This window comes from Chionomys nivalis, chromosome 11, assembly GCF_950005125.1.
Source record: "Chionomys nivalis chromosome 11, mChiNiv1.1, whole genome shotgun sequence".
NCBI classification, from domain to species: Eukaryota; Metazoa; Chordata; class Mammalia; order Rodentia; family Cricetidae; genus Chionomys; species Chionomys nivalis.
The window spans coordinates 20,642,782-20,667,272 of record NC_080096.1 but is presented as its reverse complement, the minus strand read 5'-3'; the positions used below and the strand labels follow the sequence as shown (position 1 = coordinate 20,667,272).

General features: G+C 54.2%; 3 protein-coding genes across 14 annotated transcripts in view; 1 reads left to right on the top strand and 2 right to left on the bottom strand.

The window, feature by feature from the left end:
• Positions 1-10,851: 10,851 nt before the first annotated feature.
• On the bottom strand, positions 10,852-17,457 carry LOC130883605 (uncharacterized). Its single transcript, XM_057784191.1, has 6 exons — positions 17,284-17,457; positions 16,603-16,764; positions 15,866-16,002; positions 12,542-12,607; positions 12,082-12,228; positions 10,852-11,935 (listed from the first exon to the last, which is right to left on the bottom strand). The coding sequence occupies exons 1-6, from the start codon at positions 17,455-17,457 to the stop codon at positions 11,803-11,805; spliced, it is 819 nt and encodes a 272-aa protein (XP_057640174.1). The 3' UTR covers positions 10,852-11,802.
• Positions 17,458-18,192: 735 nt separating this feature from the next.
• On the top strand, positions 18,193-20,398 carry Tmem200b (transmembrane protein 200B). 2 transcript variants are annotated; one of them, XM_057785613.1, is made up of 2 exons: positions 18,193-18,278; positions 18,738-20,398. In XM_057785613.1, the coding sequence occupies exon 2, from the start codon at positions 18,758-18,760 to the stop codon at positions 19,604-19,606; it is 849 nt and encodes a 282-aa protein (XP_057641596.1). In that variant the 5' UTR covers positions 18,193-18,278; positions 18,738-18,757; the 3' UTR covers positions 19,607-20,398. The 2 variants fall into 2 exon arrangements, with proteins under 2 accessions (XP_057641596.1, XP_057641597.1); XM_057785614.1 differs by lacking the exon at positions 18,193-18,278 and having other exon boundaries at positions 18,329-20,398.
• A 517-nt stretch (positions 20,399-20,915) lies between these two features.
• Epb41 (erythrocyte membrane protein band 4.1) overlaps positions 20,916-24,491 on the bottom strand; it is a 151,742-nt gene continuing 148,166 nt past the window's right edge. For all 11 annotated transcript variants that reach the window (XM_057785599.1, XM_057785596.1, XM_057785597.1 and 8 more), the window contains 2 exons: positions 23,356-23,460; positions 20,916-22,832 (listed from right to left, as the gene is read on the bottom strand). In XM_057785599.1, coding sequence (XP_057641582.1) covers positions 23,362-23,460 — 99 coding nt within the window. In that variant the 3' untranslated portion in view covers positions 20,916-22,832; positions 23,356-23,361. The remainder of the gene's footprint in view (positions 22,833-23,355; positions 23,461-24,491) is intronic.

The following is a 24,491-nucleotide window of genomic DNA, read 5'->3' as shown; positions in this document are numbered from 1 at the left end:
CAACCTCCTCCCCAATGCAACACATTTTTTGACTTCCATTCTGAAGCCAAGACATCTCTAAAGTATATAGGCTGGTTTAATTCAGCAGTCCTTTTCATAATCCAATGTCTCAGCAGCTGCCATTAGCTCAGATTTAAAAAAAAGCAAAGTCAGCAAAGCACCATATTTTCCATCTTTATGTGGCTTATGTTTATATTACTTTATTCTCTCAAAGACTTTACTATTATTTTTAAACTATTTATTATGATTGCCTACACCCATTTTCTTTTCTTCAGCATCTGAGCACATTTTTAAACACACTGTACCTTTTTAGAGGTTTTCTGCCTGTTTCTGGCTCTACTAAGTACCTGCAGCATCCTCTGACTACGTGAGAGAAATCTTAAAGTGCCATGTCAGCTGCCACGTCACAGCTCAGTGCGAGGTGCTCACGGCCGACTCCAGCCTGCAGGCAGCAGCCCGTAGCTGTACCTCTGTATGTCAAGCACTGGCCTGCCTGAGACACTGCAGACTAGGAAGCCATGTCTGGCTCGTTATCCAGAACTTTTCTTAGCTTTCTCAGGCCCTATGTTTGGATATTCAAGCCTCCGCATTGGATGCCATACGTAGTGGGCATTCTTGGAACGCCAGCTCCCAAATCATGACACAGACTTATTAATTACGAAAGCTCGACTTTAGCTCAGGCTTGTCCCACTAGCTCTTATAGCTTAAATTAACCCATTTATTTTCATCTACCTTCTGTCACATGACTCATTACCTCATCTCTCCCTCCATTACTGCTCTTGCTGCTTTCCCCTCATCTGGCTGGCAACCCCCTTCTTCCCAGAGTTCTCTCCGCACGGAAGTCCCTCCTATACTATCTGCCTAGCTATTGGCCATTGAGCTTTTTATTACATCAGTCACACCAATGCACCTTCACACAGTGTACAAATGTCCCACAACAATGGATGCTGTCCCTGATTGCTATCTGTTGCTGCACTAAAACTATGACCAGAAATCAACTTGGGAAGGAAAGAGTTCATTACCTCGTCCAGGCTAAAGTCTGGCATGGAGCGGAGCCAGGGCAGGAACCAAAGCAGAACCATGAAAGAAGGCTGGCTGGCCGGCCTCAAACTCATAGAGATCCACCTGCCTCAGGTGTCTGAGAACTGGCATTAAAGCAAGTACCACCACACCCAGCTCAACCTATTTTTTCCTACAATCCAGGACCACGTGCCCTAGGGGTGGTACTGCCCACGGGGGGGGGGGCTGGACCCTCCCTACATCAATGATTAATGAAAGAAAATGCCCCACACTCTCTCGCCTGTCGGCCAATCTGATGGAGGAATTCTTTTAGTTGAAGTTCCTCTTCCCAGATGACTCTGGCTCTAGTCAAAAACTGCCCAGCAGAGACACTAAGAAAAACAGGCCCCATGGCGCACACCTGTAATGCCAGCACATGGGTGGTACCTTGAATATCTGAGTTCAGTGTTTTCCTTTTCTACGTAAAGGATATAGAGTTGGAAGCCAACCAGGCTACATGAGACCTACTTAAAAAAGGGGGAAGGGTTAGAGGAAAGTATAGCAGGTAGCTGATCATCGAAGGCCACCAAGGCCCAGCAAGGACATCCTAGGGGATCCAAGTTAATATGTGGCAACCAGAGGATACAGTTGTTTGTGCTAAAAGCCCTTCACACAGAAAGAATTTCTATTCCTTCCCTTGCTAAGGTCCCAAGGACAAACCAAGGCATGACTCCACCAAAGCTCACCCTGGGGAGCCACTGTGTCTGTTGGGCTTCCCTACAAAGCATGAGAGGGGTTTCTCACAGGGGTATAGGTGCTCCCGTCCCAACAGGCTGCAAGGCATGAGGACGCCCCCAACACCCCAGTCTTCCTGACATACTCCAGCTCCTCTGCCCGGCCCTGTGTGATTAGGACAGAACTGCAAGGACAGGTGGTAGGGAGTGACCGATGCTCAGGTGGCAGTCCCAAGGCCCTCCCTCCCTGCTGTGAGGATGGAAATGGGCCACCAAGCCCAGCTAGGATGACCTTTTGCAATGGGGCACAGCACTGAACGCCAGCAGTTGCTTGTCTCCCATGACAATCACAACACTCTACACCCCTCCCAGCTCTTACATTCGTTTTGCCCCCTTCTTCCACAAGGGTCCCCGAGCCTTGGAGGGGTGACATAAATGTCCAACTGTTCTCCAGCTCAGCTGGGATCCTGAACCGTCGTGTGCCCTCATCATGCCTGTTTCCAGAGTACGGCTGTTGGCAAGTCTTGGAGTTGTTTTTTCTCCCCCTCTATTACAAAACACGAATGAGGAAATGGATAAAAGCAGATGGGAAAATGTCCCGAGGGGCATGGGTAATAACCTATGATTGTAAACACACATGTGAGAAGCGCTTAAGCTGGTACATCACTTACCAATCAATAGCAGCTGTTTCTCCACCGGAGCCCGTGACAAGCTGGTCGCAGGATTTTTCCTAATTTCCCGGTGCCAGAAGCAATTTACCTCCTGTGGCGCGAGCGAGCCTTAAGTCCAATCAGAAAGCTGGTTCCGACAGTAACTGCGCACATGCGCACACTGTTGCTCTGGCTGGCACTTCCACTGCGACGAATGCCTGACCCACAGCTGGCGACCCACAGCTGGATATGTCTTTAAGCCTTCGTTCTTCCCCAGCATAGTCGCAGCAACTTCTGACACTTCAAGTTTGCTCTCAGGGGACACTTCAGGCCCATCCTGGATACTTCTCTAAGCCTCAACAGGGTCTCACCATCAGCCCCGGAATGTAACAACTGTGACTGTGAACTTCGTTGTCTTTGTGGCCTCTAGGGCGTCTGTAACAAACAACCCTCCTCAGGAGAGAACCCAGTCCTAGCACTGAGATTCCCCCAAACCACCCTACGGCCTCTGGGAACACACCTCTGCTGACCTGCGGACTCTCCCAGTTACAGGTGCAGGGTTTTAGAACTTCCCCAGGCTTTGCAGCCTTGGAGAACTGCCCCCACCCCATGCTTCCTTCTTCAGGTGCAGGCACGCGTCTCTTAACCGAGTCTCCAAACGGACAAAACACTCAAGGGTGAGCGCTATACTACCTGGACCCTCTTCGCCACACAAACACAAAAGCAGGTCTGACACCGCGACCCTGTTAGATTACTTACAGGCTCCCAGTGCTTTTAACAACTGCGCTAGACCTTCCGCCTGCCCGTACTTCCGGGGCTCCCACCATCAGGCAGGGGAACCCACTCCACACCACCTGGAAGACGACTGCCAGTCCGGATTTTCCCCGACAGCCCCTGCCACTGCTCCCGCAAACCCTGTAGGGACAAATCCCCATGTCAAAGTTTCCTCTTCAAACATGGCATCTCCCTCCCCCGCCCTGACTCAGCTTCATCTGTCCCATTCCCCGTATCAGGGACAACAAACACCTTTGCTCTTCCCAAACACTTCCTCAGTGGCTCCCACCTGATTACTAGGCCAAGTGTTACTAAAATCTCTTCCACGGAGGCGACAAAAGCAATGCCTACCCTTCTAAGGTCTCAGGGACAAACTGAGGTATGATTCCACAAAAGGTCACTCTAAAGAGCACAGATGAGATTTATACAGGTGTGGTCTCCAACAGACAACACCTGGGAAATCTTTACCCAGCAGCGATGAAGTCATTCAAACTCAGTCGGGATGATCCTTTACAAGGGGGCACAGCTGAATGTCCAAAGATGGCGACTGCCTGGTTCAGGGGACGGTCCGTGCTGTATAATAAATAGTGGTCGACTTTAGGAAGGAACAGAGGTGAGAAGTTTAGGGGGGCTCCTCTGACCGTGATGTTGGAGGCAGAGAAGCGTAGTCTCAAAAGCCAGGCTAGGCCAGGTACAGACCAGCTGAGGTGTGTAAGCCAGGAACCCACAGAGCTCTGCCTGTCTTGTCTCTAGAGTGCTGGGATTAAAGGCGTAAACCACCAAGCCAGGCTTTCAAAACTCTTGCTATGTATGTATGTATGCATGTATGTATGTATGTATGTATGTATTCATTTATAGGCAGTTTCCCATTCAGTAGCCCAGGCTGCCCTGGTACTCACTATAAAACCCAGATGGCCGCCATCCCATAGCACCTCTTGCCTGCCTCCGTCTTCTGAGAGCTGTGGTTACAGGTGTGAGCCACCAGGTCTGACTCTTGTCAACCAAACTGGATTGACAGTCACATAGAAATATACTTGAGAGCCAGGCACTTGGGAGGCAGAGACAGGCGGATCTCTGAGTTTGAGGCCAGCTTGGTCTACAAGAGCTAGTTCCAGGACAGGCTCCAAAGCTACAGAGAAACCCTGTCTCGAAAAACCAAAAAAAAAAAAAAAAAAAAAAAAAAAAAAAGAAAAGAAAGAAAACACTTGGAGATGGGGCAAGGGGTGGGGGCTGTGAGGATAAGGGAGTGTTTTCAGAAAAGTTCCTGAAGAGGGATGAACTCCCAAGAATGTGGGTGTCACCATTGCATAGGCTGGGATCTGGGAATGAAGGAAACAGAGAGCTGAGCCGCAGCATGTAGCCAGATACAGCTGCCTCAACAGCCGTGTCTTCCCTGTGTCTTACCTCCCATGACGGACAGTTTCCTCTAGCTGCCTCAGGCCGCCATGTCTTCCCTGCCATGACGGACAGCATCCTCAAATCGTGAACAAAGATAAACCTTAAGTTGCTCTGTGCGGTGCTCTGTCCCAGCGGCGGGAAGGAGTAGTTCATCACTTTAATTCCCCGCAGTCTGAGGTTAGGGGCTGGCAAGCCACAACCCGTGGCCGAAAGCCTGGTGCTCACTAGACGTGCCCTGTGAGTTCAGAAGGAGTCTAGCTTTTCAAATGGTTGAAGACAAAAATAAAAGCCATACCAAGTGAAGCCAGGTCCACTCTGGGCCCAGCCACACCCCCTCTGCTGAGTGCTTGTCTGTTGCAGGAGAGCTAGGCTGGAAAGATCTCGAAGCCTGAAATAATTACGGAGCAGGGCCGGCAGCGTGTAGTGCCTGCACTACGGGATGGAATGCGAGCCGGGAACGAAGCTGGAGGCTTAAAAACACACGCACACAGACAGACACAGGGACACGGGTCATCCTTGATACAAGAACGCCAACTTTATTGTGCGCAGGGGCAGCTTATCTAGGGCTCTGGCCACGCCCCAGCTCTCGGGATCTTTTAGTCGCAGCCCCACCAGAAACCACTCTCCTGCCATCAAGGTCTCGTGCTCAGAGCAGCTGCAAACACAGGTAAACAAGTTGTTTTGCTCAGTTCACTCCAGCAGGCAAAGGGTCTGAGGCCGGCAAAGAAAGTCAAGGGGCCAGGGGTCTACAGCCATATAATCCCTCTTTTTCATATAATTAGACCAGGCCTGTCTTGGGTTGCAGAAGCGACTCACAGGCTCCTGTCTTACCCGTCTCTGGCTCACTGGTCTTTCTGTAGCCTGCTAACCCATACTGCTCTCGGAGGAAGCCCACTTTCCTGGGCAAATCGCTGCTGGTGCTGCTGCTGCCGCTGCCGCTGCCGCTGCCTGTTGTGGAGGCAGAGCAACAGAAACCCTCCCGCTACAGGAGTTCCTAGCTGCTCAGCAAACCTAGGCCATATGGGAGTGGCTGGATTGGATAGGGCGTGGCACAAATACAATGAAAGGAAAGGGAGCCAACCGTGTGCTCCGACTGTTAGGTCAAACCGAAAAATGCCCTGGCGAAAATTATATAGGGAATTCTGGATCTCGAAGGCAGTGGCAACCTGTCTGGCTAGGGGATCAACAGCGCTAGCCACAGCGATTATCTGGTTGTCTCAGAGGCTGCAGCGGTGGCAATCCAGCCACCCACGGTGATCCCAAAGTCAGCACCAGTTGACTCACGGGAACAGACACCAAGCCTGGAACCCGGCCCACAGTGGCAGTCATCTCGTTAGCCCAACAGCTGTTCAAAAGACACAAAACTTGAGAAGAGTTAAGGGCAGAATCATGCGGCACAGACAGCCGCATGAGAAGCCCTATTTTGGCTCTGGTTTTCCATCTTGTTTTCTGTTAAACAAGGTAGAATCCTACACAGCCAAGGGTCCAAAATTTAAACAGGCACGAAGTAGGCACTGCACCCCACTGGGCTGGATTCCAGAAAGGAACTGAGAATCCTTGCTAACATTCTTGTAAAGTGATCACAGTCCCCGTCACCACAATGAATAACGTGTTCTGGCCATAAATCGTAGTACCGGGCCAACATTTAACACGAGAAGGAAAATTCGGCAAATATAAAACCCAAACTGCCAGATAGTTTCCACATACCAATAACGGCTGGCTGTTCCATAGCCCAATCAGTGGAAAGGAAGTACGGCCACACGGGACTATCCAGGCCTACCGACATCAGCACCGGAGGATTCCTGACCGGGGCCCATTGTACCTGTTGGCCGTGGCTGATGGTCAGGAGAACTGTCCATAGGACACACAAGCCATTCAGGAATCCAAGTGGGGCTTTCAGTACCCTACAGAAACACGCATGCACTCCCACACCGCCTTCCACTGTACCATCGATGAGTAGAGCCACGGGGCCGCCAGTGCCTCTGAGCAGCTGATGTTTGAGTATGTGATTCAACTGTTAGAAAATTTAATATATAGAAAACATTAGAAAGGATATCCCGGGGAGTACTATACTCCCCCTTTTTTGTTTTGTAAATATAGTTTTTGAGAGTTTGGTAAATCTATTCCACTATAGCTTGTTCCTGGGGATTGTAAGGAATTCTTGTTTTATGAAGCATGTCATAATGGTCACAGAATAATTGAGAGCCTTTGCTGATATAAGTTGGTCCACTGTCCATTTTAATCAATTTTGGGGCCCCCATGTAGGCAAAAGCTTGGAGGCAAAGGCTTTTCACATCCCTCACCTTTTCCCCGAGTGGGCAGAGGGAGGTAAAGAGCATGCCTGAATAAGTAGCCACAGAAACATGCACAAATCCCAATTTGCCAAAAGATGCCACATGAGTAACATCCATCTGCCAGATATGATTGTGCAAAAGACCCCGAGGATTAACTCCCAGATGAGGGGCAGGAGCAAGTTCTGCACACAAAGGACTTGCTTTGACAATCTTAAGAGCTTGTTCCTTAGAAATTTTATACGTGAGCCTCAAAGAAGTAACATTAAAATGGAATTTATCATAAGCCCACTGGGCAGAGACCAAGGAATCCTGGGGCAGAGAGATTAAGAGAGCATGGGTCATTTGATCAAGCTGTGCATTGCCTTCACTAAGAGGGCCAGGTAAGCCAGGATGTGCCCGAAGGTGGCCAATATAAATCTTACGAGATCTTTTCCAGAAAAGTAATTGAATGTTAGTCAACAATTCATGAACTGCAGAGGTAGTGGCTATATTTCCTGCCATTTCCAAACGGGGGAAGAACCTTAGCAACATATATGCTATCAGTAAAAAGATTCCTAAGTTCAGCTGGAAAGGTAACTAAGGCTAAATGAATAGCAGCCAATCCTACTATTTGTGCAGACTTGTAGGGCACTTTTATTTTACCAGTCTTCTGGGCTGTGACTGCAGCAGCCGTGCCATTGGAGGGTCCATCCATAAATACATTAAGGGCACAATCTAGGGGAGCTAGCAAAATAATTTTAGGAAAGCAAACCGGATGTTCCTCAAAAAGTTTTATTAATTTATTAGGGGAGTAGTGGTTGTCAAATTCAGCAGACTGAGTGGTTAGAAAGATGGTCTATTCTGGGCTAAATAACTGGAGCCAGCTAAGCTGCTCCTTATTGCACGGAACAATCACTTTACCAGGGATTTTGCCAAACGTCCTAAGACTTCCCAGGTAGGCAGTGTGCTACACCTGCAGGACAGCCAATTGATAGGGCTGCACAACCTTTTTGGGAGAGTCTCATCCATGAACACAGGGAATAGGTCCCTCCTGCCAAAAGACTGCAGTGGGATGCAAGGCTATGCAGAAGACCAGCAGAAGCAAAGGCTGGCGATAATGAATAAAATTCAGATGGACTTCTGCTAACTGCTGCTTGACTAATCTAAGACATTCACGGCCTTCAGGTGTCAATAGCCCGGGAGACATATGGTTTGAGTCACCTCTCTCTTTTTTTTTTTTTTTTTTTTTTTTTGGTTTTTCGAGACAGGGTTTCTCTGTGGCTTTGGAGCCTGTCCTGGAACTAGCTCTTGTAGACCAGGCTGGTCTCGAACTCACAGAGATCCGCCTGCCTCTGCCTCCCAAGTGCTGGGATTAAAGGCGTGCGCCACCACCGCCCGGCTTGAGTCATCTCTTAAGATTTCAAACAAGGGGGCTGGAGAGATGGCTCAGTGGTTAAGAGCATTGCCTGCTCTTCCAAAGGTCCTGAGTTCAATTCCCAGCAACCACATGGTGGCTCACAGCCATCTGTAGTGGGGTCTGGTGCCCTCTTCTGGCCTGCAAGCATACACACAGACAGAATATTGTATACATAATAAATAAGTAAATAAATAAATATTTCAAACAAGGGTTTTAATTCTCCTGTTGTTCACCCCATTGATGGTCTAATCCAACTAATGTCTGCCAAAAGCTGTTGAAAGTCATTAAGAGTGAGGAGCTGATCTAGTCTAAGAGTGATTTTTTTGTGGCCGAACTCCAGTCTGTAGGAGCTGATGGCCCAAATACTGAAAAGGAAACATAGTCTGCATTTTCTCGGGGGCAGCAACTAAAGCAGACTGTTACAGTCCTCATAAAGTGTCTGCAACTCTGCATGCAAATCACATTCCTTTGAGCCTGCAATAAGAATATAATCCATATAACGAATATAGCCGGGGATGTTGCTCCCTGAGGGGCCACGAGGCTCTGGAAACATAACTGGCACAAAGTTGAACTATTGACCATGCCCTGGGACAACACAACCCATTGATACCTTTGGGGCAGCTCTCTGAAATTATTAGAAGGAGCACTGAAAGCAAATTCGGGTGAGTCCTCAGGATGCAAATAGTAAAAGAGCAGTCCTTGAGGGCAGCCACCACCATGTGATAATCCTTAGGGAAAGCACAGGTCCTGGCAATCCTGGCTGTAATGATCCTATAATTTCCATGCATTTATTAACCTGCCTGAGGTCCTGCAATAGTCGCCAACTGCCAGATTTCTTTTTGATAACAAATATGGGGGTATTCCAGGGGGAAGGGGATGGGACTATCTGCCCAGCAACTAACTGTTCTTGCACAAGCTGCTGAGCAGCCAGTAACTTTTCTTCTGATAGGGGCCACCGTTTTTCCCATACCAGCCTAGTTTCTCTCCATTTGATGGGAATTGCAACTTGTGGCTCAACAGTGGCCCTCAGAATATTTTCCAACCTATTCTGTCCCCACCACGCTACATAGTCAACCCTTCCTCAGCAACAGCCTGTGGATGCCCCTGAAGATCTTTGCCCAGCCCCCACCCGAGGCTAAAACCCTGGTCTTCTAACATATGCTGCACAGGTTCAGTGGTCAGAACCGCCCCCATAGTTTGCAAATCCTACTGGCATGTGCCACCATAACGGGTAGGGGCAGCAGGCAGGCTTGGGAACCTTCACCATTAGCTACTGCGTGAATTGGGGTCCTGTGGGGAAGCCTGCTGCTCACGTTGCAGACTCCTGGGTGGGCAGAGCTGGGAACCACCACCTCCTTGCCCTGCTGCTGCCTTCTGGGCCTCTCTGTGAGAATTCACAGCTGTCTGCTGCCCTTGCCACGCTCAGTTCCAGCTGCCACCTCTCTGCTTGCGGGGACTCCAGGAAGCAGGCTCACACTTGGGAAGTACGGAAGGGACCCGAGCTCCTCCATTCCTTGGGTCCACAATGGCAGTCAGGCTCCCAATCCCCACTTCCTCCAATAAACAATAGTTTAGGGAATTTGGGTGTGCGTTTTCTCTGTAAACTAGTTCCTGCTGCTCATTGAGCAACATAACCTTGGGGGTATTCACAGGAGTCTGGAAGGATCCCACAGGTTCTCATGCTCAGTGGAAACAAAAGCAGAACGTCTTTTCCAAAGCAACATATCCTTAGACCCATATTTTAAAGTCAAGATACCTTTCTTAGCGGTTGCCAGAATCAAAATGTCTTTCTCCAGTCAACCAACCAAAAGACAACACAATAACATACATCTGAACACGTTCCATCTTTTCTTCTTTTAATCTGTCTATACTCTGTCTCTTTAAAAAAAAAAAAACTTACTCTTTTCTTCCATTCTTTTTTTTTTTGGTTTTTCGAGACAGGGTTTCTCTGTGGTTTTGGAGCCTGTCCTGGAACTAGCTCTTGTAGACCAGGCTGGTCTCGAACTCACAGAGATTCACCTGCCTCTGCCTCCCAAGTGCTGGGATTAAAGGCGTGCGCCACCACCGCCCGGCTTCCTTCCATTCTTTTAAAAACACACAGACATACCCATCTTCAATCCACCCTCACCATTCCTGAGGTGATCTCTCAGGATTCCCTGGTTCCTGATCTTGTGGTACCTGAGCCTTGGGTAACTAAGCTGGAGACTTAAAAACACACGCACACAGAGACATGGGGGCACGGGTCATTCTCGATACAAGAATGTCAACTTTATCGTGCGCAGGGGCAGCTTATCTAGGGCTCTGGCCACGCCCCAGCTCTCGGGACCTTTCAGTCGCAGCCCCACCAGAAACCACTCTCCTGCCATCAAGGTCTCGTGCTCAGAGCAGCTGCAGGCACAGGTAAACAAGTTGTTTTGCTCAGTTCACTCCAGCAGGCAAAGGATCTGAGGCCAGCAAAGAAAGTCAAGGAAGGGGCCAGGCGTCTGCAGCCTCCAACAGTAGTGTTGTGTGGTTATTCAATCACAGCCTCTACACACCACATTGAGGGCACGGGAAAGAAAGAAGGAAAAATGAAAACAGGGACATTTACACATGACATGCCCAGAAAAAAACCGATTTATTCAAGTCAGTAGGGTCCACAGTGCACTTCCTTCTCCCTCCCAGGACACATTTCAGTGACATAAGGCGACACTACCCTGATGATGCTGATTTACAAAAAAAAAAAAAAAGGTTTGTTGTGTGTGCCTAATGTCTAAAGAAGTCAAAAGAGGGGGCTGGAGAGATGGCTCAGAGGTTAAGAGCACTGGTTGCTCTTCCAGAGGTCCTGAGTTCAATTCCCAGCAACCACATGGTGGCTCACAACCATCTGTACTGAGATCTGGCTCCCTCCTCTGGCGTGCGGGCATACATCAAGGCAGAATGTTGTATACATAATAAATAAATCTTAAAAAAAAAAAAAAGTCAAAAGAGGGTGTCAGATCCCTAGATCCCTTGGAACTAGCCTTACAAACAGTTGTGAGCTACCAAACATGGGCCTGGGTCTTCTATACAAGCATCCAATGCTCAACCATGTCTCAGATTCTTGGATGAAGCTGAGTTTTAAGTGAAAGAAGGTTCTGTGTGTGTGTGCGTGTGAGAGAGAGAGAGAGAGAGAGAGAGAGAGAGAGAGAGAGAGAGAGAGAGAGGGAGGGAGGGAGGGAAGGAGGGAGGGAGGGAGGGAGGGAGAGAGGGAGAGACAGAGAGAGAGATTGAGATCTCAGACCTAGATTTTAATACAAGCTAGGCAAGTCTTGTACCCTCTGGTTTCATCACAAGCCTCTAAGGCTTCTTTTTGGTCCCTGTGGAAGCTGGAAGGTCTCCTTTGTTAATGGGTAGGATAGAGGGCCATTCATGAGAGCAGGAGGAAGTCAGGCCATGGTAGGAGCTAGAAAAGGCACTGGTTCCCCTCAGCTTCAGCAAAAAGGGTGAGGCAGGGCCTACTCCAAGTAGGGTAAGGCTGGGGGCTGGGGCGGTGCCTGCAACTTTGACACCCTGCAAAGCCCCTGCAGACCCTTAGGCTACCTCCTAGGAGGGGGATGAAGAAACGCTAGGTCAGGAAGACCCCTGGATGTTTCCCAAAATATGAAAGCCACACAGAGCCGAGTGCACACTCCAGTTCCACATGTAGGGATTGTCAAAACTGAACAGGAGCTATTAAAAACAAAACAAAACAAAAAACACTATCTTAGTAGAACCAGGGTATCCTCCTCTTAGGAGGAACTGACACTCAGAGAGGGGCCAGGTCTTCCCTGCTTGGCCAGTGTGTACAGGACTTTGCATTTATCTTTAATCCTCACCTTCCAGACAACCCCGGTTCTTCTAGTCCAGTGAAGAACCGCCCGAGCTGTTCTAAAGAGACGCCAATCACAACCACCGTGCGGGGTGCGCGGCACCTGACCCCAGTCATGATCCAGGGTTGCGGACCTGATTGTGAACTGCTGCTGCTGGACGAGAACCACAAACCACGCCGGGGGCGAGAGGAAAATCAGATTTGGCAGAAGCGGGATAGTTCTTGCCTCCTAGACATTAATCCCGAGAGGGCAGAGAAAAGCTGCCCAGGACAAAGGCGTTTACGCGGGCCTGATTTATAACCGACCTGGGGAAGGGAGGCCAGCCAAGCCCCACCACGCGGCCGGCTCGTAAATTCAGGCACCGTGCCGCAGCCGCCGCAGCAGAGCGTGGCAGTTGCCTCCCTCCCAACCCGCCGCGCAGGCTCCGGTAGCTCCCGGGGTGGGGTGGAGTGAACCAGGAACCTACCATCCAAGTTGACTGTGGAACTTTCGGTGACTTCGTTCATCTTCGTATTTGGCCCTCCAGCATCTCCTGGCAAGAGAAGATGAGTCGGTGAAGATGTTTGAAAAGCCTCCTGGGGCATCATGGGTGATTCTTCCAAACCAGGAATGTGGACCGCAGCCCATAACAAGGAAACACATGTAGGCAGGGTAATTTCGGACCAGCCAGCACAGGCTTCCGCATCGCTGAGCTCTGGGGAGACCCTTCTAGGACCTCAGCCCTCCGGGGACATTCTTTCCTCTCCCCTACAGTTTTTAAATCAGGGGTCTGAGCTTCCTGGGAGTATGGTGGGGGCGGGGAGGCCATTGATCTGGCCCTGGGCAAATGGTGTGCTGACGGCGTTTTTTTGCGGGCAGGGCTGGAGACTCAGTGGTGAGACTGCCTTTGTCTTCCTGCTGGATGGCCTTGGGTAAGTTTAACACTCCCGGCCTAGCTGTCTGCCAGCTCAGTGTGGAGAGGGCTCTGGACTCACACGGACTTGAGGTCCAGATCGTGTCTGCACCCGCTTCACCTTCAGGAATGGGCTCAGAGCTGGGCAGAGCGGCATCCTCTCCTCCCACCTCAGCCCACACTGGAGGCCGCCTGGGTACCATCTCGCCACTCAGGGCCTTGACATCAGGACGGTGACACCCATTGTGGCCTGCAGCCCTGCCCTGTGAAATGAGTGACGTGGCTGTGGACGCAAAGGTTCACCAGGCAGCCTGCTGTGCAGGGATGAGGGGGACTTGTGAATGGGCTTCTGTCCCCTGTGCTGGTGGCTGCCACAACCTTCAACAGACCTGTCTGATAAAGAGGGGCCTCTTCGGGCCTGCTGGATGCCCAAGCGAGGGCCGTGTCCACGCAAGCCGACAGGGAAGAATGGGTGAGTGGACCCATTCAGTGAGGTGGGATATAGCTGTCGTTATGGGGTGATCTTGCACTTCTTAACCTCAAGTTTCCCGAGGGAACCTCAGGGAGGCGAGCGGTGCAGCCCTCTCTGGCCTCTGAGAGCACTACCAAGCCGGCCGTAAGCTGCACGTGGCAAACACCCGGATGGACATCTGCTCTGACCTCTCCAGGGGAGCAGGGTGTTTGCAGGGAGTTCACACGAGGCCTGAAGGCGGGTGTTCCTGGCAGATCAGCAAGAACACGTGGGCACCAACGAGGGCAGCTGGCACACTCGGGCAGTGCTGAAGCCTGGCCGCCAGGGGGCACCCCACACCTTCTCCACCCCGCCCCCTTCAGGCTGGGCGCCTCTTGCCCTGGTGAGGGTCCAGAGCCCACTTCCCATGAGACACGGAGCCCACTGCTTCATTGTGGGCTCACTGTCACCAAAAGGAGTTGCCGCACGCCCGAGGTATCTGTGGCTGACTCCTGGTTGTCTCAGAATTCACTTCCCAGCTCCCCACGAAATTCCGGCTGTCCTCTGGGGTCCCCAACCCCTCTGCTGGATTTAGGCGCCTGGGGACAGGGGACAGCAAAGATCTTCAACCACAAAGGCAAGTGCCACAGCCTAGGGAAGGCAGACAAGCCTGCAGCCTCCCCAGCAGCTCCTCTACTAAAGGGTCCTGCTGTGAGGTCGGGAGACAGCCGCTCTGCCTTGCTTTTCCCAGCCCCTGTGCAAAACAATCCCGGAAACAGCTACACGTGGCACCATGGAGGTTCACAGCACACAGACCGCTACTAGGCCAGGGTGGGTAGAAGACCCGCTGCCCGGCTCCTCTCAACGGCTTAGCCTGTGTACAAACGTCATTTCCCAACCTTGCAGCCCAGGCCCAGAGATGTAACACCCCCCCCACACACACACACACACACACGCCCACACTAGCCAATTTTCTCTTGGTTTTGTTTCAGAGGTTCCTGCTGGGACCTGTCAGCTGGGAGCACTCAGGAGTAGGAGGGGGAGGATCTAAGGGACACACCTGTTTTGGAGAAGACCCACGGAGGTCAGCATGTGTCTGTGGCCACATTTCCAACAAGCGGCCCTGTTCCAAGCCCTTGGCAGATCATCTGTGAGCCCCCTCACTCCCAGGGTTTTGAGAGAAATCTCTTCCCAGCTCTTGCTCATCTTTGGACTTCCTATCCTACCCTCCTCCTGGTGTGTGTGGGGGGGAGAAGATGTCCGCTCTGAGTCGGCCCAGGTGGAACTTTCAGGACTGAGGTGGTACCCCTGCTAAGGTGACTGCCGCTCAAGCAGTTAAGGTTTCTGGGCACTTCACTTCTGAGCAGGGCTCGGCCAGGCCTCCTGGGGTCTTCAGAGCAGAGTGGACCACTTCCTGGAGGGACTAGATGGGACTCCCCGGGGCAGCTGCTGCACCCGCAGTCTTGGAGGGACAAAGTCCGTCGCCCCCAGGCAGGAAGCACCTGCTCTTCAACAGCCAAACTGATTGGCCTGGTTCTCACACATCCTTGTTTTGGCACGTGACCATAGGCAAGCCCATTACTACCCCTCCCTTCCCTGCTAGCACACATGCACCCGAGCACACACACACACACACACACAGGTGACAGCCGGGGAGCCATTTAGTCTTCCACCCAGGCACTATTGTGGAAGCTGCTGTGGCCACAGGGTCCTTGTTCCCGCAGTGGCTCCTGGGTCAACCAGGCTCTTCCTCCTCCTCGCTGGGCTTCAGGGAGCCACAGAGCCCACATTCATTTTCCCTAGGCTATGCCAGCAGCCTAAGGACACCTAGAAAGCCCATGTCACCCAGTGTAGAGCTTCCAGAGGGGGGGCATGAATTACACGGCACACAGCCACTACCCTCTAAAGGCCTGCACTCCGGATGTAACTGTGATTCAGAAGCCTGGATCCCAGCTTTGCCAGGCATTGGCTGAGCTGCCCTGGGCAAGTCACTACCCATCTCTGGGGTTCTGCTTCAGGAAATGGAGCCTGTGTTTGGGATTCTGGGTTCACCTTGTGAAACACAGCTCACTGAACTGTTCCCACCCCAACGCTGCCAGTGAGGTGAGGGATGCAGGGTAGATGCTGACGGGGGAAGTATGACTCCCCTACAGCCATTCTGCAAAGCTGGAGAACCACACTCCCTCCCCTGGGCGGCTCTGAAAGAGCCCTAGGCATCTCTGTGTTAAAGTCACCAGGAGCGGGGGCCATACAGCCATCAGCTGTGCCCTCTAGAGATGGGGCAGACTTTTCTAAAGTGATGAGAGAGATTCCATGATCTGAGCATGGTAGGGCTGTGCCTGTCCATCAGTCCGTCTTTCTCTGTAACTGTGTGTGTGTGTGGGGGGGTGCACTGCACCCAGTCCCCCACAGTCTCAGGGTGATGGTGTAACGTTTCCAGCTTCCACCTCATCCATCCCGGCTCCTCCTCCCGGTCCAGAAGGAAAGGCGTCCCGGTCACACAGAGGCCAGGGCAGAACTGCGTGGGATCCAGACGCCTGGGAAGCATCACTGTCCCAACACAGGCCACTGGCCAGCCACACATCTGCAGAGACAGGATGGAACCGTCAGGCTGGGAGGTCCCTCTGCAGGAGGCCGGTGGGAAGGAATGTGTGCTCCCCTCCCGGGTTCCTTATCTCCCCGCTTGTTACTTTCCAGAGCTCCGAAGAGAATCAGAGGGGTTTACACCTGGGAAAGGGACCTGTCGCCACAACCTTCACAGCTCAGACCCCGCCTGAAGCCCGCGGTCGCAGGGCAGGGCGGGCAGTTTGTTGGCATGCGCGTTGTGCCAGGTGTTCAACATGTGTGCTCTCCTTTCAACTCTGAAAACACTCCGTGGCGTTGTTTTTTGTTCTTATAAAGATGGGGAAACTGAGCCGCGGAGAGCTTAGGTGTTCTTTCTTTCTCTCTCTCTCTCCCTCCTCCTCCCCTTGAGCAGGGCCCCAGCGTGGAGAACAGGAGGAGTGGGGGAAGACACAGGCCTCACACATGTTCCTCCAGCATGGAGGGCCAGCTGGGACACACATTCCCCTGAGTACAAGGCTCCAGGAAGAAGCAGGGCACAAATAGCCTTGCCCCTCGGACTTCAAGGCCGGCAAGGACCCAGGAAAAGACACCCAGTCCCCAGAGCAATCCAGGGGCTCACCTGTGTGCAGAGAGAGCGCCAAGCAGGGAAGGCCTGGCCAGGGGCTGGAGCAAGGGCCCAGAGCCCCGCAGGAGCGTGAGGTGGAGCGGGGAATCGGTGTTTCTGACAGAAGAGCCAGGAACTGGCTGAGGCCTGGGGCCAGAGCTCAGAGGGGCTGGGGACCTAGAGAGATTCGGCCACACCAGCCAGGTGAGAGGGTCGGGGCATGCTCAAACAAGACGGGCTCGGAAACCTTTTGGACAGCACCAGGGAGCTGGGTTTCAGCTCAGTCGGATTCGTAGGATGCTCCGTGCAAAGCGCCCCTAGCAGGGGCAGGCGGTGCCAGACCACTGGGACTCTAAGAGATGGAGTGGCCTAGGGAGGACAGTGGCTACGGGGAGGGGAGGAAAGCAGGATGATTCTAGATGAAGACCGGGAAAAAGGGGGGGGGGGGGGAGCTAGACTAGGACTGACGGGCAGGGGAGAGAGCTGGGAGCCCGACAGGAGTGTGCTCTGGTTAGGGAGGCCCTCGCTGGTGGAGGTTCGGGTTCAGGGACCACAGAACGCCCCGGCCTCTGAGAGTGAAGCTGGGCTTGTGGCCCAGGTCGGGGAACACCCGGGAAGACAGAAGGACCGGGGAGGCAGGAGAGTCGCACAAAGGCCCAGCGAGTGAGTACGGAGCTGGGGTCAGCAGAGAGATGCCTCCGCACGAGAACACAGGGAGCGGGAGGTCTCCAGATCGCCTTGGGAGGCTCCGCGGCCGGGGGATGCCGGTCTCCGGGGGCAGAGGGGCGCGGGCCGCGCGCAGCCGGCTCTCATTAGCGCGGGCCACGGACTAATCAATCCCAGGCGGGGGCTCCCGAACCGAGTCGGCATCATGGAAACTGGCCGCGCGCCCGGAGGCGCGAACGGGGCCGTCGGCGGGGCCGGGCCAGGCGGGCGCCGTTCCGTCGAGGGCGCGGGCGGAGGCGGGGTCCGGGGCGGGGCTCAGTCACCCCGTGGCCTTTCTGGAGCCCGCCAGGGGGTCGTGGGGGTCGGGGCCGGGCCTGAGGGGCCCTAGGCGGGGATCAATCCGGGCTAGGCCCGGGCTAGGCCGCTTCTCACCGGGACCCCGGGGTCGTCTCCGGCCGAGAGCCCGTGGACGCCCCGATCCCCGCTGCCCCGCGGCCTCTCGGTGCCCGGGCCACGGCGAGTGGCCTCCTGGAGCGGCTCCAGCGTGCAGCCCCGACCCCTGGGCGGTGCTGCTCCGGCCCGGACGCGGCCCACGGAGGCCTCGGGCGGAGGAGGCTGGAAAAGAGGCCAGGCGGCGGGAAAGGGGGATGATTCATCCCCGGGAGCCCGAATCGGAAACACCGCAATCTGGGAACAGCCTTGCCTGGGCCGACGAGGGATCCGGGAGGACAGTCTGTCCCACGAGGAGCTGCGTCCCGCACTGGCAGTCCCCTGCCTCCAGCCCCGGTCCTAGCCCGGCCGTGGGGGAAGGGGGAGGTCTTTTCTGGAGGAGTGGAAAAGAATCCTGGACAAAGTCCGCCGCTGCCTCCTCTGCTCTGACTGGCTGGTCTCGGCCAGAACGGTCTTCCCAGAGTCTAGCTCAAGTCTCTCCTGCTGCAGCTCCAGTGCTGGCTGAGGAAGTCTGCAAGGAGTGGGCGAGCAAGCAGAAGCCGCTGTCAGAGACACCCCCGGCGGCCCTCGCTGCGGTATGTACAGCGCAGCACGGGGGGAGGTGGTACGCGGGCGCGCGACCCGCAGCCCCGGGGCGGTCCGAGCGCCCCCTCCCCCGGTTACTTCGGGGCGGCCACGTGCGGGGGTGGGGTCGAGCCCGGGAGGTACTTACCCGGGCCACGGTTTCGGGAGGAGGGGGGTGCCGGTGCGGGCGGGCGGGCGGAGCGCGCGCAGGCTGCAGGAGCCCCGCAGCCCCGGCTGCACCCGAGCCCCGCAGCCCCCTCCCTGCGCTCCGCCCGCGGGCCCGGCCAACGCTGGCTCCCAGCTCCGCTGCGGAAAACCCGAGCGGGGGCGGCTCCCTGCCTTGCGGCCGCGGGAAAATCCGGGGGTGGCCGCCAGGGATCTCCAAGCGGCCGACCGAGGCGGCCCCGCGCGTCCCTCCCCCGGAGCCCGGCCCGTCGGGTCACCGTCTGCCTCTCTGCTTGTCCCCGCAGAGCGCCCGGACGAGCGCGCGATGACGGCCGGGAGCCCCGGAGACGGCGGCGCGCGCAGGAGCCCCGAGGGTCGCGTCTCGCGCCTGGGCCGCCGCCTGGGCCGGCGCCGGAGACCGCGCTCGCCGCCAGAGCCGCTGCGGGTGCGGGCACGGCTGCGGCTGCGCTCGCCGTCGGGGGCGTTCGCGGCGCTGGGCGCGCTCGTGGTGCTGGTGGGCATGGGCATCGCCGTGGCGGGCTACTGGCCGGGCCGCGCTTCCCACGCCCCGAGGACCGGCCGCGCGCACGGGCCCCACGAACGCCTGCGGCTGCTGGGGCCGGTGATCATGGGCGTCGGCCTGTTCGTGTTCATCTGTGCCAACACGCTGCTCTACGAGAACCGGGACCTGGAGACGCGGCGGCTCCGCCGGGGCGTGCTGAGGGCGCAGGCGCTACGGCCGCCCGACGGCTCCGGCTGGGACGCGCTGCTGCCCAGTCCGGCGCCTGGATCCCCGGGCACCGTCGCGGAGCCCGAGACTTGGGACCTGGCCCCAAGGAGGGGTCCCTCGCCCGTCCCGTCGGTGCGCAGCCTTCGGTCCGAGCCTGCCAATCCTCGCTCTGGGTTGCCCGCGCTGCTCCATGGCTACCCGTTGAAGGGCCCGGGGCTGCCACCACCCTGGGGTCCTCGGACTCAGACTGGCCACGTGATCATCACGGTGCAGCCCTCTGGTTCCTGCATTGAGCACTCCAAGTCTCTGGACCTGGGTCTGGGGGAGTTGCTCCTGGGGACCCCAGCCGCTCGGGACTGTGCCCACCGAAGTTGGCCACGGCTGGACAGACTCAGTCTGGGGGGCTATGCCAAACTGGGTGGAGACTTGGGGGCCCGGGTCTGAGGTGCAAGGGATAACCTGCTGTGAGGCTACCAGCGTGGACCATGGGACCAGGACACCAGAAGTCCAGTGTCCACTAGCTGCTTCAGTCACTTCTGAGGCTAGGATGGATGCTGCGGTGACAGCCGCCGCTCAGCCTCCTGACCTGCAGTGCCAGCTGCACCGGCCAGCCTCAGGGGCATGTGTTAACGTGGATACCAGCATGGTTCAGCCTCAGGAATTTCTTCAGCCCATGTGGCCTTAGCCCCGGGACAGGTACCTGAGGGGCTGCAGGCTAGGCCAGGAGCATCCAGAGATGCGCGGGTACCTAGGCAAAGGCAACAGTGGTAGGTTGGGATGTCTCAGGCTGGGACAGCCCCCTCCAAGGTGGCAGTGGTGATGGAGGTGGGACCTCCAGGGGGAAGGCGGGAGATGAAGTGGAACAGAGACCGTCTGCAGCTTTCTGGGGCCGTGACTGCACCTCTGACTGCCACTTCAGGCCCATTCTTCCTCCAGCCATGTGGGCTATCCGGCAGGGCTCACTACTGCCAGTGCCCTGCTCCTGGGGTCAGACAGCTCCCCACAGAGACAGGTCTGTCTCACTTTCCTCCGGGGCCGTGCCGCAAAGTCTCCCCCAGCTGGCAGAAGGCATCCGCCAGTTGTCAGCAGTTACTTCCACAGCCCGGAGCTGCACTCTGGCCAGCGTGGGCTGCTTAGCGCACACACAGTGGCTCCCCTTCCCAGGTTTAATTTTTTCCATGCTTTTGTTAGAAATTTTAAAGTGGATCAATCCTCACAGAAGTTTTTTTTTTTTTGTCATGTTTATTGAAAAATGCCATACAAGAAGCAAGACCAAACACTTAGCTAAAACACTCAGCCACATCTGTCGCTATGAAAGGTGCGGACGGCAGGCCCATCACTGCCTCTCTCACCTAGGGTTTTCCAGTTGGCTCTACCGCCATCGTTCCTATTCTGTCAAATGTAAACAACTACTTGATATGATTCATAATTTTTAGAAAAATTTACAAAGCTCCTTCATTTTTGTCATCAAAATAATAGTAATCTGAGAGATTTGTAAAAACAACCAGCCTGGGGCTTGTATTTCCCATCAGCATTGGAGGTGCTGGCTAGGCCATAACTCCACCACCCGCCGGCCCCAGCTGCTCAGCATCCTCCAGAATACACTGCTGGCCTGGGGGAGGGTCCCTAGAGTTAGCCTCCTTGGGCCCTCAGCTGAGGAATATAGGGCTCGCTTTGTGGGTGGGTGGCAGAGATCTCATGTGGTTTGAAGGAAATCTACTTCTGGAGTAAAAATAAAACTGCAGTTGGGTTTGTTAACTGTGCTTGCCTGAGTCACTTTGGGAAAATTCCTGCCAAGTCCCTGACCCTGGAGATGGGATTCCCCTCCCCCTCGCTACTTCTACCTGGACAGAGTTTGTTCTTCACACCAACTGCAGAAAGAAAAAAAAAAAATCCAAACAATTACTATATCCCAAGATCTGTTGCCAGAGCTGGCAAAGGAGGGGGAGGAGGCCTGGGGGGATGTCAGAATTCTGGTCCAATTTCCAGACAAAGGCAGCAGAGAGGAGCAGAGGTCAGGTGCCCAGGTTTGAGGTCCTGATGAGGATAGCCCAGAGCACAGCGCTCAGTGGGCAGGCGGCCCTTCTCTTCCTCCTCCTGGGTCTCAGAGCTGGAGTCCATGCTAACCCCACTCCCAGCACAGCCTCCTCTGGCTCAGTCCCACCAGGCCCCGTACCAGTCTGTAGGCTTGTGTCTGGGAGCAGAACCCAAGGCTTTCCCTCCTGAGAGCAAGCTGCTGTTGCTAACAGTCTCACAGGAGCTAAAAGAAAAATGCACACTCAAAACCAGTTCAAGGTCGCTGAGTCTGTGTAAAGAGCACTCAGCCAGGCTTTACGCTGGCTCACTGTCCTTCAGCCAGTGCTGCTAGAGACCCGCTGTCAACCCTCATGAAGTTCATTCCTAGCCTAGAATTAGGAGTCTAAGAAGCTTCCCAGGCAGATCTGTTTGTAGGAAGTAAGCTGGAGGATTACAGAGGCCCTGTTTGGAGAAAAGGAAAAAAAAAAGGCCACAAATTCTCACCACCAATTGGGGATATCAGGCTCCTTTTTCAAAACCAATATTAAAAAAGAAAAAGGAAACTAAATCCAAAATCCACAATAAAAATAAAGTCCAAAAAAACCTGACAGACATCTCAAGACATCTCAAGCGTTGGGGGGATGAGCAGAGTTGCTCACACCCACCCCACTCAGGGATGACCACCAGGAGGTAAGCAATACCCTTGCTTCTGGAGGGCACCCTCAGGCACAGAGCGCACCCTCTTCCCTGAGCCACATCCCTTACCATGGAGGAGGCGGCCCGGCTGAGGCTGGGAGCACTCTCCGTGGGGTCCAACCAAGGTAAGGGTGCCACTCCCCTGGGTGAAGTGCGCTCCTGAACAGCAAGACCTGATTTTTAAAACCTCATTAACTTTTCCTTCCCAAACTACAACTAAAAATGTTCCACCGGCACTTTTGGCTAAGAGTGCCTAATTTTTCCGTAAATTCTGGTCTCCTGAGATGGGAGCTGGGGAACACTTGGCAAAGTTGCTGTTTCTGATGAGGGACAGGACAGCTGGGGAGGTGAAGGCCACAGATGCATTCAAATGTTCACAGTATTAGTTCTACCTGAAGCAACTGATGTCTCTGACCTACAGCTCCCAACAGAAGTAGGGTGTGTGACACCAGGTGCTCAGCTGAGGTCCCTGCCTCATCAAACACCCTGCAAAGGGACGTCTGTGACCAGGTCGTCTGCCCTGCCTGACATTCACTGGTGCATGAAGTTTCTGTGTCGTCCAGGATAGGAAGCTGCAGAAGGAGCAGGAGGTCCCATGAGCTGGCTCTGGCCTCACGGCTGACAGGGTCTCTGGAGGGCTCTCAGGAAGTCTGTGGATCCTGTCAGGGTCTGAGTTGGAAATGAGTGAGGAGAGGCTGAAGGGTCACCAACCACCCCATAAAAAACCCAAAATGTCTTAAAAACAGTTCATAGACTGAAAAGCTGACAATTTCTGTATCACAATATAGAAAACAGCTGTGGCATCTAGAAGAGTCTCGGTATAAATTCCAGTAGAAAATCAAGTTGGTTTTCTGTGGTGTGGAACAGTCTTCAAAGTCTGACTGTTGCAGGCTGGCTTCTTTATGATATGCTGGCTTCTCTTGGATGGGGAGGGGTGGGGACCGGGACAGGACAGTCCCTAGAGGGAAGAAAAGCACGAGTTTGAACCCCCACAAAGGAGCAAGCTTCCAGCACCACCACCATGTTCTCGTGGCCGTGACATGGTGAGCTGCACTGGCTTTCCTACCGAGCGTCCACTTTAGATATTCATCTGTCTGTATTTGTGCATGTCCCAACCCCCCGTGCGTTCATGCAGAAGTCAGGCCCTGTTCTCAGCTCTGTTCTCTAGCCCTCCCTGGTTCTGGCCCACAGATCCTGGAGTTGCCAAGAGCCAATAACAGCGAGTGCAGGGGACTCCAGAGGTGGGTGACAGTTCAGAGCCAAGTTTTAGGTATCTCCTCCTACCCAGTGATGCTGGCACGCTAAGGCAGAAGGACACCTATGACCTAGCTGCTCTGGTTGGAGCCACATAGTTAACTGCAGCTTCTGCCTTTACTTTCTTGAGTTCCAGAGTGGACCTGTCTTGGGGTCAGGGGCTCCCCAAGTGTCCAGAGCTCTGGCTGAGATGGTGGCATCCCCCATCCCAGCAGGAACACCCTTACCTGAGCTCACTCCTCAGAGATCTCGGTCTCCTGGTGGACGACCACCTTGGTCACTGACATGTCTGGGTGCTGTTCCTTGGCCTCCTTGATGGCTTGTACAAGGACCTGTGAAAGACAGAGGCAAAGCTGGTCAGAGAAGCCTGGTGCATTTCTGTTATGATGGCAGCACCAGAGCAGCACACTGTACAGCCCGAGTGGACCAGCACCTTGCCCTGCCCTGCCCTGCCCTGCCCTGTCTTGCAGAGGAGGCTACTGGACTTGGAATAAAAAGGCAAGGAAGGGCAGATGTTTTCTTCAGAGAAACAGGCAGTCTTAGGAGTGAAAAGATTTGTTCAGGTGGTGAACCTAGGGCACAAACCGTGTTCAATGTGGGAACAGGGAGAGTCAGGCCAGGAAGGTGAGAGAGCACACAGGTTTCTCTGGCGAAAGTTAAAGGCAGGCAGGAAGACAGGCTGACCTGTGGCGTCCTGTGCACTGGTTTAAGCACATTTATCTACCTAATCTTCACAGCCCAGAGAGTCAGGGCTCTGCGCTAAGTCCTACCCTGTAAACAAGAGCACTGCAGGCGACAGGCACAGACGCCAAGTTGTTTCACAGCTGAGAGGGAAACCGGGCTTTTGAATTTGAATTTGATGCTCTCTTGTCAGAGTCCCTTAGGTTCCAGGGTGCCGGTCTGAGCCTCTGAGTTTCTGTGACACCACTGTAGCCTGTTAGAGCCGGTTGCCTGATGGATCCTCAGGACAACCTCCAGCCAGTCAAGGGGAGTAGACGACAACTTCTGGCATCTGGATTTCCACAAAACCTGCTGTCTTTGCTGGCCCCTGCTCCTCTTCCCTGACCCAGCTGCTACATAGGTTTTCTCTGCGCTCAGCTCAAGTCCTCTCCCTGGAGGCTCCGCCTCTCTCTAAGAAAGCCTGGATTAAGCTTTTCTCAACAGAGTTCTTTCTAAAGTGCATCCTCCCAAGCAGGAGCAAACCACACCTCCTCCACCTTCCTAGAGTCTTCGAGGGTCCCAGGAGCTCTCCTCTGAGCCGTCTAGTATCACGACATTAACTCATGAGGATCTTCATTTTACAGGGTAAAGGCACAGCTCAAAGTGGCTGCAAGGTGTCCTCAGTAGACAGGGGCGGAGTCAG

Bases quoted from the DNA above. Each gene is read 5' to 3' on its own strand.
- LOC130883605 (XM_057784191.1), bottom strand. From the start codon at position 17,457: ATGCCGACTCGGTTCGGGAGCCCCCGCCTGGGATTGATTAGTCCGTGG. The intron at 16,765-17,283 runs GCATCTCTCTGC...GAATCTCTCTAG, and splicing joins CCCTGTGTTCTCGTGCGGAG to GTCCCCAGCCCCTCTGAGCT. The intron at 12,229-12,541 runs GTAGGTTCCTGG...GTTCTCGTCCAG, and splicing joins TTCCACAGTCAACTTGGATG to CAGCAGCAGTTCACAATCAG.
- Tmem200b (XM_057785613.1), top strand. From the start codon at position 18,758: ATGACGGCCGGGAGCCCCGGAGACGGCGGCGCGCGCAGGAGCCCCGAG.